Source organism: Chionomys nivalis, chromosome 8 (assembly GCF_950005125.1).
Source record: "Chionomys nivalis chromosome 8, mChiNiv1.1, whole genome shotgun sequence".
NCBI classification, from domain to species: Eukaryota; Metazoa; Chordata; class Mammalia; order Rodentia; family Cricetidae; genus Chionomys; species Chionomys nivalis.
The window spans coordinates 47,955,067-47,969,100 of NC_080093.1; the positions used below are offsets into that span (position 1 = coordinate 47,955,067).

Consider the following 14,034-nt stretch of genomic DNA (forward strand, 5'->3'; position numbering starts at 1 on the left):
AGCCACTTTCAGAAATTGTAACTTCTTTCTTTCATCTTCTGAAATACATAACCCTGACTTTACAACACTACTTGGAGAAAAAAGAGAAACATTAGGCAGCCAATTTATTCTAGCCAAAGAAGGAAAAGACCCCTTGGTTCTTCTAGGTATGAAAAAGCTGGATATGTCTCACGGGACCCATAAGGACAGAGTAGACATTCCAGTTTCTCTTACAGCCGGCGGTCCTTGCAACCACCCTTCTATTCCAGACAGTTTCCCAGAGCAGCCTGCTTTTCTCTCAAAAGAAACTGGTCCAGCAGAAGAGTGGATAGTTAAAAACCAAGAACCCAAGAACCCAAACAAATTTCCAAGTGGAGAGGACAGACATGCACTGGATCTTGGGCAGTGTAAGGCAGAACACGTTTCTACACATTCCCTGTCCCCGTCTGAACTTTTAGGAGCCAGTGTAGAAAAAGATTCTCCGGAGTCACCATTTGAAGTAATTATTGACAAAGCAACTTTTGACAGAGAATTTAAAGATTTGTATAAGGAAAGCACAAATGATTTGGGTGGATGGACAGCACACAGTGGTAGAGAATCCCCTGCAGACTTGTTGGAAATGAATGACAAAGTGTTTCCCCTGAGAAATAAAGAGGCAGCCTCTGCACTGCTCAGTAGACAGTTTTCACACACCACAGCAGCCTTGCAAGAGGTGTCTCGATGTGTGAATGATATGCATAACTTCACTAATGAAATCCTGACTTGGGACTTGGTTCCCCAAGCTAAACAACAGGCTGATAAATCATCTTCTTGTACCACAAGAAGTACAGGACCAGACAGGAGTGAGCATCGCTCAGAGATTCCAGTTATAAACCTTAAAGCAAGCACTCATCAGAAAATGCCTGTATGTTCTCTTAACGGGAACACTCCCATCACCAAATCCACAGGTGACTGGGCAGAAGCATCTCTCTCTTCAGAAAGCACAGTGGCTGGAAAACCTGTCAAAGACTACCTCAGCTCCACAAAAGAAGCCAGCAGCAGAGGTGTGCCAGGCAGTTTCCAGCCGCTTTCAGAGTCACCTGTCTCTGTGCCTGAGAAATGGGTCCCAGGCTCTGTAACAGCCACAGTGGAAGTAGCTTTACCTGATCTGAGGGATGCCTGGCCTAACTCCGTGCTGGTTGAAGTCACAGAGGTTGATAGTTCTGGGGAGTCCGAAGACACAGTAATAGAGGACCTCTCAGCAGATCCCTCATTTGAGGCCAATAAAGTTCTGCCTGGAAAACCTGCCTCCCTTCTAGGTGCTGCTGCGAAAACAAGTGGGAGAGGCATCAAAGAAACTCCCGGTTGTGAGACTGTGAGGAGTGAGACACGTGGACACTCGGAAGACCCAAGCAGTGAGGCTGAACTTTGGGGAAAGAATCTGGAAGGTGAGGACGTGTGTTCACAAGTATCTAATACTCTGAATGAAGTTGCACCTAAAAAGCCCGCTGAAACTGTCAACCCCAAAGTTCCTTCAGCAGCACCTCCAAATGTTCTTAGCGAGACAGGGTTCCTACCAATGGTGACAGCTTCTGCCAACTTTGAGTCTTTGCCTGGAAAATATGTCGAAGATAGAGATGGTTCCTCCCCAGAGGACTTGCTGGCTGCCTTCACAGCAGCCAAGGAGAACGGAATAGTGGATAACGATCACCACAGCTTGAAAACAGTGTTAAAGAAGACAGCAGACTTTAAAAACACTTTACCTGTGGAACTCTTGCATGAAAGTGAGCTGGGTGGCTCCGAAACCAAAGACATTAAAAAGAAATATAGTGAACGCAGCAAAGAAACAAATGGAGGTGAGCTTGGTGTGTGCTGTCCTCCAGGTGCCTCCATAGTGACTCCCGACTTAGAGCAGGAGCAGCTCACCATCAGAGCCATCAAAGAATTAGGGGAAAGACAGGCTGAGCAGGTGGAGGCTGAAGAAGCAACTCCTGGAGGAAAACTCAAGCAAGCCTTTGCTCCACAACCTTGGCTACAGAGGTCATCTGATATCCTAGAACATACAGATATCAAGACTGGATCTGATCTTGGGATTTCCAAAAAGCCCATTCTCATCAAAGACACTAGAGTAGATCCTATTTCCAGCCTTAGCAAGACTGAAACAGTTAACAACCATGTCCTAGCAAGACTTCTGACTGACTTCTCAGGTAACCATTTACACCAGAAATTCTGCATGTGGTTAATTCTGTGACTGTCATTCTGCTGTATGTCCTGTATGTGAAAGGAGATTTCCCCGCACACACACTTAGTGATCACTGAGCTCCCTTTCTCTGCACTGCTATTTCACAAGCCACAGACTACTTGGTAACACTAACCTCCTGAGGTTTTTGTTTGTTTGGTTTTTTGTTTTGTTTTGTTTTGAGACAAGGTTTCTCTGTAGCTTTGGTGCCTGTCCTGGAACTCTTTTGGACCAGGCTGGCAACAGAGATCCCCCTGCCTCTACCTCCCAAGTGCTGGGATTAAAGGCGTGTACCACCACCGCCCAGGCTAACCTCCTGAGTTTTTAAATTTTCTGTTCTGTCTCAAGGTCTGGCTTTCTTTCTTTATACGTGGCCTAAATGTGGCTACTGTCTTTAAAAAAGATCACCACATTCTTATGTATTTATTGTTTTTTTTGTTTGTTTGTTTTGTGGGTTTGTTTTGAGGCAGGGTTACCCAGACTGGCTTGGAGCTGACTATATAGCCATGGCTACTGAACTCCTGCAGTCCTCCTGCTTCAGCCTCTCAAGTTCTGGGATTACAGGCCCAGTCTGTATCTTAGTTATTTTCAAAGTTTAGTTTTTTTAAATCTCCATTGATGAGCACTTGGGTTTTGTTTTGTTTTTTCTTAATAGGGAACTTGTAAATTTTAATTAGTTATCAAAGATAAAAGAATTCCTGCAGGGAAACTCAATAAATGTAACTTTTAATTAATTTACTGTATTCCACAGAGGGTTTATGCTCTAAAAGTAGGTGACCATTATTGTAGTATTCTTTTGGAGTAATACTTAAGAGAAACTCATTAATTCTTACACTTCAGACCTACTGAATAGCTTCAACAACAGAACATTTGACAGTACCAGAAGCCCTTCTTATCTCGTTTATTTGAATTGATCTCCTTTCTAGCAGCTGGCTTCCAGTATGATGGTTTTGAATGCTGTTTGTCTCACAAAGTGTATTACTTTTTATTGCTACAAGAAGACAGATGACCATGGCGAGTTATAAAAGAAAGCTTTTAAGAAGGACTTGCTTACAGTTTCAGAGAGTGTAAAGCCAACTGGGGTGTCATGGGCTTTTGAAACTTAAGCCCACCCTTAGTGACACATGTCTGCCAACAAAGCCAGATCTATTACTGTTTACCAAACAAAACAGTTCTACCAACTAGGCCAAGCATTCAAGTATATGAGCCTTTGGGAGCCATTCTCTTTCAAACTACCACAGAAAGTTTGGCGGGGGGGTATTTTAAAGCTCTACACACAGTCAGCATTGCTTATACTTGTAATTCTAGCTCTCAGAATGCTGAAGCAGACATATTGCCTTGAACTCAAGGTTAGCCTAGACTGCACATTAATACCCTATTTCCAGCCAGGCAGTGGTGGCGCTCGCCTTTAATCCCAGCATTCAGAAGGCAGAGGCAGACGGATCTCTGTGAGTTTGAGGTCAGCCTGGTCCACAAGAGCTAGTTTCAGGACAGGCTCCAAAGCTACAGAGAAACCCTGTCTTGGAAAACAAAACAGAAAAGACCCTATTTCCAAAAACAAAGCCGTTCATAAAAAATGGCACATTTGTGCGGTGGTGGCGCACTCCTTTAATCCCAGCACTCCGGAGGCAGAGGCAGGCAGATCTCTGGGAGTTCGAGACCAGCCTGGTCTACAAGAGCTAGTTCCGGGACAGGCACCAAAGCTACAGGGAAACCCTGTCTCGAAAAACCAAAAAAAAAAAAAAAAAATGGCACATTTGATACCCAAGCTTTTTACCATTACTGCAAAGTCAGTATTAACTGCTAGACTTCCATAGTTTTTAAACTCTTGATGCTTGATCCTTATTTTCAAATGAAGTCATACTTAAACTTTAGCAAAAGTTAAGATTTTGGTCAGGCATGATGGTACACACCTATAATCCTCACACCTGGGAGGTAGAAGCAGGTATTCAGTCATCCTTGTTTACATAGTGAGTTTGAGGTCCTGGACAGTGTGGGGGTGGGGGGCAGGGAGGGAGAGAGTGGTATTTTAAATAAACTTTTTTTAAAAATATTTATTTAGTATACAATATTCTGTCTGTGTGTATACCTGCAGGACAGAAGAAGTCACCAGACCCCATTACAGATGATTGTGAGCCACCATGTGGTTGCTGGGAATTGAACTCAGGACCTCTGGAAGAGCAGTCAGTGCTCTTAACCTCTGAGCCATCTCTGCAGCCCCTTTAAATAAACTTTTATGCCTAATTTTCCCATGAATGTATTTTCTTTTTTTTCTTTTTTGTTTTCTTTTTTGTTTTTTTTGTTTTGTTTTGTTTTGTTTTTGTTTTTCGAGACAGGGTTTCTCTGTGGTTTTGGAGCCTGTCCTGGAACTAGCTCTTGTAGACCAGGCTGGTCTCGAACTCACAGAGATCCGCCTGCCTTTGCCTCCCGAGTGCTGGGATTAAAGGCGTGCGCCACCACTGCCCGGCTATGAATGTATTTTCTTATTAAAGACCATGGGTAGCCAGGCAGTGGCAGCACATGCCTTTAATCCCAGCACTCCAGAGGCAGAAGCAGGCAGAGTTCTGTGAGTTCCAGGACAGCCAAAGCTACACAAAGAAACCCTGTCTCCAAAACAAAATAAGGCAGATTGCTGGACAGATACTTAATCTTAAATTGTAATCTTTAAAATCAAGAATTATTTAGCCCTATAATAGTATTTTAAAGATTAAATGTGAAAATATAGTAGTGTAGCGCATGGTCGAGTATATAGTTAATAGGTGTAGTACAGGACTGGTACACACCTTTAATACTAGCCCTCCAGAGACAGAGAAAGGCAGATCTCTGTGAATTCCAAGCCAGTCTGGTCTACATGGTGAATTCCATGACAGCCAGAGACCCTTTCTCAAAAAAAAAAAAAAAAAAATTAAGAAAGAAAACAAATAAATAAACCCTAATTGTGTGTGTGTATGTGTTATTTTATATGTGTGGGTGTTTGCATATATATCTGTATTCCACATGCATGCCTGGTGCTTGAGCCCTGTTACTGGAGTAGCAAGATGGTTGTGAGCCACCATGTAGGTGCTAGAAATCAAACCCAGGTCCTCTGGAAGAGCAACCAAGTGTTCTTAACCACTGAATCATCTCTCTAGCCCCCTAAATTTATATTTTTAAAAAATTATTTTTTTATGTCTCTTCATATTCTTTTATTTTTCTTCCATTTTTCTTTTTTTATTTTCAATTTTTCCAGACAAGATTTCTCTGTGTAGCTTTGGAGCCTGTCCTGGAACTTGCTCTGTAGACCAGGCTGGCCTTGAACTCACAGAGATCCGCCTGTCTCTGTCTCCTGAGTGATGAGATTAAAGGCAAGGAACACTGCCCAGCTTTTCTTCATATTCTTACTTTCTCTTGCATATGCGCTTGTTCTGTCTGTGTGTGGGGGGGGGAGGAGATACTGAACATACATGTATCAGGACTGCTTGAGGTGGCTAGTCTTCTCACTCCACCATGCCAGTGATCAGACTCGAGTTGTTAGACTTGGCAGCAGACATCTTTACCCCCTAAACCATCTCACTAGCCTATTTATGCCATTTTAATTGGTTGGGGGTTGGGGAGCAGAGATTGAATTCAAGGCCCCATGCTTGCCAGACAATCACAATGCCATGGATTACATCCCCCGCCCCTATAATCTGAAGAATTAAAGATAGAAATAATTGCAGTCTAGGAATTAGAGAGTCTAATGGAGGAGCGTTGGGCTCTAACTCCTGCTTTTTCTGTGAACAGAGTGTAACTTTAAACGGTTAACTCAACTGTATCCTAGGGCTTGCCTGTAAATGAAAATGTTGAAGTGTATCCCTGCTCCAATGATCCATCAGTACCTTTTAGATTTCTTCCTGGGTTATAGTGGTTCTCACAGATAGTTAATTTTGAGTGTTAAAGCATACATAAATTAGGCCATAAAGCCTGCTGGCATTTTTACACTATAATGTAACCTTAAACAACAAGCCTAACTAGTTCAACATCTTCCTTTAGTGATGAGGTGACAGTAATTATTTTGCCAGGTAGTATAGTATTGTTATAAGTAAAGAGCTATCTAAATAATTATTGGTAATTCCCAGCTGAGCTATTTGATCTAGAATGAGAGATGAAGAGATATGGAGATTGATATTTCTCACTGATCAAATTCTATTATTGTTAAATATTTTTAGATGATAGTTAAGGGAGATTGACATATAGTTAGAAACTTAAAGGTTATCCTTTACAAATTTAAAACTTAAAAAATTTTGTCAGGTTTTTTTTTTTTTTTTTTTTTTTTTGAGACAGGGTTTCTCTGTGGTTTTGGAGCCTGTCCTGGAACTAGCTCTTGTAGACCAGGCTGGCCTCGAACTCACAGAGATCCGCCTGCCTCTGCCTCCCGAGTGCTGGGATTAAAGGCGTGCGCCACCACCGCCCGGCTTGTCAGTTATTTTATGATCCTATTCTTAAAGACATAAACCATTTTAGTAAAATGTATCAGCTTCTTGTTTTCACAGTGTGTACATGTGACATCCATACACATGTACGCATAATTAGAAATAAAATCTTTAAAGATTTATGTGCTTTATGTATATATGAAGTACTCTCTCTTCTTATACTCCTATATGTCAGGAGAAGGAATAGGATCTCCTTATACATGGTTGTGACACATCGTGTGGTTCGTGTGAGTTGAACTCAGACCTCTGGAAGAAGAACCAGTGCTCTTAACCACTAAGCCATCTCTCCAGCACTAGAAATAAAATCTTTAGATAAAATTTTTCAAAATAAAATATATTAGTTTTTTTTTTTTTTTATTGTAGCCAGGTAGGCTTCTATTGGACCCAGTCTTCCTGCATGTGACAATTCTTTGAACAAAATCTTTTAAATTAAAAGAAAAAGGCCTGAAGGCAATATAAAACATACAGAAACAAGCAGATTCTGAGTTAACACTTATAAAAATGGAGGGCTGGAGAGATGGCTCAGACGTTAAGAGCACTGACTGCTCTTCCAGAGGTCCTGAGTTCAATTCCCAGCAACCACATGGTGGCTCACAACCATCTGTAATTGTAATGGGGTCTGGTGCCATCTTCTGGCCTGAAGGCGTACATGCAGGAAGAACCCTGTATACATTATTAATAAATAAGTCTTTAAAAAAAAAAAAAAAGAAAGGAATATATTTGAACAATTACATTCAATCAATTTTTACTGCTTTTAACCAGAAAAACAGACTGAAGTTGGGACCTGATAGATCAGGAAGACCGGGAGAAGATAATTTAAGTTATTCTCAATGATTAGAAATTTAAAGGGAAGAAGAATCCAGAAAAGAGAGATCCAGAAGATAAAAGCCTAAAATTCTTTCCATAAAAGTAATCTCTGCATAAGCTCCTTCCTAATCCGTGACCAACATGTGTACAAGAGAGAATCCAGGCAACAGCTAATGAAAGAACTGAGCCATGACTTGATCTTCTGTACCAGAGACAAAGAGTTTGCAAATTGAGTTTAGCAAAATGTAATGGCATGCTTAAAGCAACCCCCAAAATGAATACTCTCCAGGGATCAGTGTTTGTGAGCACTTGCTATTTCAGAGGGCTCAGGTTGGGTTTCTGGCCTCCTTGGGCATCTGTACTCACTTGGTGCGTATATAGACAAGCAGGCATACACACATATGAAATAGAATTCAGTTATTTGTTTGTGTTGGAGGTGTTAAGGCAGGGTCTCTCTGTGTAGTCTCTCTGTGTAGCCCGGGCTGTTCAGGAGCTCTTTATTTCCTTAGATGCATAGAAATCCATCTGTCTATGTCTCCTGAGTGCTGGGATTAAAGGTGTCCATGTAAATAAATTTTTTTAAATACGTACTCTCTAGAGTACTATAACAGAATAAGTACACCAGCTGTAAAACATGGTAGTTATGGTGTCTAGAATGGAACCCAAGCTATTTAAAAAACAGAAAAATATAATCCAGTCTGGAGAAAAAAGATCTATATAGATTAAGTTCATACGTTAGAATTAAATTAAGACCAGCTTGGTCTATATAGTGAGGTCCAGGATAACAAGTTAACATAGTGAGACCCTGGAGAGAGGGGAGAGAGGTTATTATAGCCACCCAACAAAGGAAAATGTTTGTATTAAATGAAAATGAAGGAAGTTTCAGCCTTAAAATAGAAACAGAAATAGCTAAAGGAAACCCTAGAACATCTGAAGTTTGAAATTCATTAAGTGACCTTAATAGCAAAATGGAGATGATGAAGGAAGGAATCTGAATTTGAGGATAAACAGGAAATTATGCAACCTGGAAAACAAGGGAGGAGAAAAGTATCAAGGATCTGTGGAATAATCAAAAAGATTACACAATAGGATTCCCACAGCAGATCACCGAGAAGAGCTTTATGAAGATAAAGTGATCACAGGCTTCCTAGTCTATGAAACACACACACACTGGCCAAAGCAGCTTAGCAGTCACCTACTAGTTTAAGTCCAAAGACAACCTTGCTTGGAACAGGTGTCAGGGCCTCAAGACTGCTCCCAGACTAATTGGTTAGGACTCAGTGGGTTCAGAAACTGATAACACCACTGTTGGCAGTAGATTGCTGCAGAGGGACACACAGAGGAAGACACCATAGGTCAGCTTTCAGCTGTCAACACACTTATGCAGGAAGTACAGAACTCTTCCACAACTGTGGTGACAAAGCAGAGTTGCCATCTAAGAATGCTTGTTACAACCTTGGTATCCAGAATGACAAGCAGTGCCCATGTGACTTCTACATGACTACTCAGACTCCAGCATCTCTTCACCAAGCCAAAACAGGCGTTTGCCATAAATCATTACTAGACAACACCTAATCTGATCACTATATAAAAAAGCATAGCCCTGAGGGAGACTTGTAAAATGTTTTTTTTTTTTTAAAAAAAAAAAAAGATTCATCAAATAAAATTTCCCAAGGGAGGTATTTTATTCTTCTCTTGCCTCCACTTCCCAAGTGCTGGGATGTGCCACCATGCTCAACTTTAACCCAGAGTTCTGTATTAAATAATGGAAAACAAAATCAAGAGGCTGGAGAAGTGACTCAGCAGTAAACCCTGAAGGATGCCCTCTTCTGGCCTTTGTGGGCACTTCACATAATGTGTGGTATATTTACTTGCACATACTCTTTACATGAAATAAAAACAAATCTTTAATAGTAAAAATGCCTTTTAGATGTGAGATTAAGGGAATTTGTTATGGACAACCTGGTCTACAAAAATAAAGTTTTCACACACACAAAAAAAATATCAGTCCCATCAAGAAGGAAAGGCAAAAGGATCAAGAATTCAAAGCCAAGACTATCAGGCTGGTAACCCTGACAACTTGAGTTCAGTCCCCGAGAACCCACATGGTAGAATGAGAGAACATGATGTGGGAGGTCCTTCTGTCTATATGTTACTTTTATTGGTTAATGAATAAACTCCCTTGGCCTGTTGATAGGGTAGAACTTAGGTAGGATGGGAAAATTAAATTGAATGCTGGGAGAAGGGTGGAGTCAGAGAGATGCCTTATAGCCCCACCAAGGACTTTAGCCGATAAGCCACAGCCACATGACCATACACAGTTTAATATAAATGGATTAAATTAATATGTAAGAGTTAGCCAATAAGAAGCTAGAGATAATAGGCCAAGCAGTTAATACAGTTTCTGTGATTATTTCGGGTCTAAGCTAGCTGGACAGCCAGGAACCAACAAGCAGCCTCCCCTCCTGCTACAAGAACCAATTCCCACAAATTTTCCTCTGTCTTCCATGCATGACAGTGAGCTCAATCCCAGCCTGGGCTACATCATGAAACCATTTTTCATGAGGGGAAAAAAATCTAGAGAGGTGGCTCACGAACTAAGAGCACTTGCTACTCTTCCAGAAGATCCAAGTTTCTAGTCCCATGTCAGGCAGATCATAATGGCCTGTACATGAACTTCAGATGAATCCAACTCTGGCCTTCACAGGTAACTTGCACTCACATGGAGCACACACAAAGAAAATGCACTTAAAAATAACTCCTAAAAGAAAAAAAAACACAAAAGGAAGGAATCCATCCTACAGAATCTATAAAATAACCACTTGCACTGATAAATGAATTTAACAAAATTACAGGACACTGGTTAATGTTCAGAATGTAAGTAATAAAGCATATGTCTTTTGTGCTCAAGGTGCCCTGGGTTTGATCCCCAGAAATGGGATAAAATATTCAGGGACTGTACAGATGAGTCAGCAATAATCACCTATGACTCCAACTCCAGGAGGTCCATTACTTTTTTTGGGGGGGGGGTTTCGAGACAGGGTTTCTCCGTAGCTTTTTGGTAAGGTCCAATACTTTTTAAAGACCATGAAGAGCACTGGGTAATTGCAAATCAGGAAGAGTGGTACCTGGATGCGGTTCCAGCTCTTGGTAAGCTAAAGGAGGAAGACCTTAAGTTTGATAGTAGCCTGGGCTACAGAGACTCTGCCGCCGCCCCCCCCCCATACTTAATTCCATTTAAAATTGCATTTAACCCAGAAAAGGTACTGGAAAGATGACTCCTTGGCTTAGTGTACTTGTTGTAAAAGACCAAGATTTGATACCCAGAACCCACATGTTTTTAAATTAACAAATATTTTTAAGACATGCTAGTAAGCCTGGCAGTGGTGATCCACACTTTTGATCTTAGCACTCAGGAGGCAGAGGCAGGCAGATCTCTGTGAGTTCGAGACCAGTGTGGTCTACAGAGCGAAAGTTCCTGGACAACCAAGGCAACACCAAGAAATCTTGTCTCAAAAAACCAAAGGGGAGAAAAATCAAAATAGAAACTGGAGAGGTGGCTCAGCAGGTGTTAATACCTCCTGCTATTCCAGTTTATATTCTGTAATTATCCCCAGTTTGTATTTTTTATGTATTGTGTTCGGAGTTAGTGGTAGATGGCTGGAGAAGTGACTTAGTGGTTAAGAGCATCTGCTGCTCTTGCAAAGACCCAAGTTCAACCCCAGCACCCACAGTAGGTGACTCATAACCACCTGGAACTGTGGCTTCAGCCACTTGATTCATGTACACATACCACACAGAGACACAAACACATAATTTTTAAAAATGTAGGTAATTTCATTTGTTTATTGGTTTTTCGAGACAGGGTTTCTCTGTGGTTTTGGAGCCTGTCCTGGAACTAGCTCTCATAGACCAGGCTGGCCTCGAACTCACAGAGATCCGCTGCCTCTGCCTCCCGAGTGCTGGGATTAAAGGTGTGTGCCACCACCGCCCGGCTTGGTAATTCTTTAAAAAAAAAAAAAAAAAAAAAAAAAAAAAAGATTTAGGACTAGACTTGGGGCACAAACCATTAATCCCAGCTCTAAGGAGTCAGAAACAGGTGGATCTCTTGAGTTTGCAGCTGGTGGGGTCTACATAGTGGGATCCTGTCTCAAAAACAAAACCTCACTGTGTCTGTGTATGTTTTGTCCTCGTGAGTGCAGGTACCTTTAAAGGTCAGGAGAGGGCTCCAGAACCCCTGGAGCTAGAGGTACAGGGTAAATCATTTCTTTCACCCTAGATCTCCTTTCTTGCTGTCACCTGGGGAGTGGTAAACATGTTTAGCTTCTAGAACTTACCTTAGGTTCTAGCCTCTAGTCCTCTCATGTGGTAGTTTGCTTCAGTGACTAGCCTCTCCTAGTCACGGGCTCTTTTTATATTTGAGGACAAGGAAGGCATTCTATACAGGGCATGCAAACCAAGTTAACAAGTTTTGGGTGGTGTGTTAGAATGTTGCCCACAACCCCTAACATCACATGTTATGCAAAGTTAGTTGCAAATCAATCAGTAAATATAAGAACTTAAAATCTTAAAAAGCCAGGGTAGTGGCATATACCTAAGATTAAGTAAGAGGACTGACCAGTCCAAGCTTAATAGCAAGACTCTGTTTGAAAGGGAGAACAGCAAAGGGTTCTTAGGTCATTTGGTACACTAATCTCAAAATAAGTTAGACTTAACCAAAATTACTGTTACTATTTTTGTTTTGTTTTTCGAGATAAGAGTTTCTCTAGTGTTTTTTTGAGCCTGTCCTGGCTCCCAAGTGCTGGGATTAAAGGTGTGCACCACCACCCAGCTCAAAATTAATTTTTAATTTTTGCATGATGAAAGATATAACTAGTAGGTATCACCTTGAGAAAATACTTGCCAAATTATATCTATTGGACTATCAAAATCTAGACTGAGCAGATTAATGGCACTTCCCAAAAGAACTTTACACCAATGACTGGTAGTGCAGCGTAAATATGTCCAACACTAAATCTCACACAATTTAAGCAGCTGTCACTGTTTATGTATTCTAATAGCCGTTGTTCAAGACAGTCCCAGTAACACTAACGTGGTAGAGCAGTGAGTCTTGTGGACTGTGGCTGGGAATGTAAATGAGGGTTGGCATATTCTTAAAAAACAATACCCATTTGTCCTGTGAACTAGCAACTTCTTCACAAAGATATTTTTTATGGCAGTTTTACTAATAATGTCCTGATGCTGGAAATAGTAATTTATCAGTAAGGGAACAAATATCCCTTGAAATAATTATGTTTGCGTGTGAATCATGGGACAACTTGTGAAGTCAGTTCTCTACTTCTACCATGTGGGTCCCAGGAGCAGAACTCAAATTTGCCAGGCTTGGCAGCAAGTGATCTTAGCTGCTGAGCCAGCTCTTTTGAGACTGCCATTAGCCCCAGCAGCTCCCTCTTTTGGTGTGTTATGCTTACTGCAGCTGGCATCCTTAAATCTCACTCGCCAGAGATAAAAAAAAAAAAAAAAAACTTTGATTTTTTTGTTTGTTTGTTTGTTTTGGTGTGTGGGGGTGGTTATTTGTTTTTGTTTTTTGTTTTCAAGACAGGGTTTCTCTGTAGCTTTGGAGCCTGACCTGGAACTCACAGAGATCCTCCCGCCTCTGCCTCTCGAGTGCTGGGATTAAAGGCGTGCGCCATCACCCACAGGCTAAAAACCTTTATTTTAAGTAATAAAAATAATGTGGGGGTCTCATATCTGGCCTAGGTTCCTGGAGTTGCTTCCTTAGGGCACTGTGCTCCCGAGAGCCAATGTGCCCTTTCTGCCCGCGTGGCTCCTTGAGATCATTCAATAACGGCCGTTTAGGCAGAGCTCTCCAGGACCTGCTGATGCAGCTGGTGATGCCTGGGCAGCATGCGATGGGGAACTGCTGCTGGGTGCGGTGCTTCGGGCTGCACTGTCAGGAAAGGGGCCTCATGCAGACAGGAGACGGCGGTACGGGATCCAAGTGTTTTAGAGCATGTCCGAGAGGTGAGCACTTAACTGCAGTTTCTACATCGACTCTTTGTTTTTTGGGGGTTTTTTTGTTTGTTTGTTTGTTTTTTCGAGACAGGGTTTCTCTGTAGCTTTGGAGCCTGTCCTTGAACTCCCTTTGTAGACCAGGCTGGTCTCGAACTCACAGAGATCCGCCTGCCTCTGCCTCCCGAGTGCTGGGATTAAAGGCGTGCGCCACCACTGCCCGGCTCTACATCGACTCTTAAGTGGTAGCCTGAGAGAGATCAGAAGCGGATAAAGGCTGCTCCCTGAGGAAGAAACAGTTATTTGTTAGAGAGGCATTATGAGTCGATTGCTGCAAAACAGACCTTGGTCAGAAAATCCCGAGTTAACCTCACAAAAAGAGTTAGAATAGGAATCTAGCTGTCCAGCTGTCCAGCGCCAAACAGCCAGGGCAGCAAAGCGGAGAAAGCACTTTGGGCAGGCAAGGTACACATATCATGTACCTCCTACCAGTGGAACTCAAAGTTAACGACCACAACACAAGTTTGGATTTTGTTTGAGAAATAGAAAGGGGCAGTGTGGATCTCA

At 41.8% G+C, this 14,034-nt stretch overlaps 1 protein-coding gene across 3 annotated transcripts in view; it reads left to right on the forward strand.

Moving 5' to 3' along the window:
- Positions 1–14,034, forward strand: part of Rtn3 (reticulon 3) — a 54,958-nt gene that overhangs the window by 27,791 nt on the left and 13,133 nt on the right. Inside the window, exon 3 of one of the 3 annotated variants that reach the window (XM_057778623.1) lies at positions 216–2,165. The exons of the other annotated variants lie outside the window; for them this stretch is intronic. Coding sequence (XP_057634606.1) covers positions 216–2,165 — 1,950 coding nt within the window. The remainder of the gene's footprint in view (positions 1–215; positions 2,166–14,034) is intronic. 3 annotated transcript variants of the gene reach the window in all.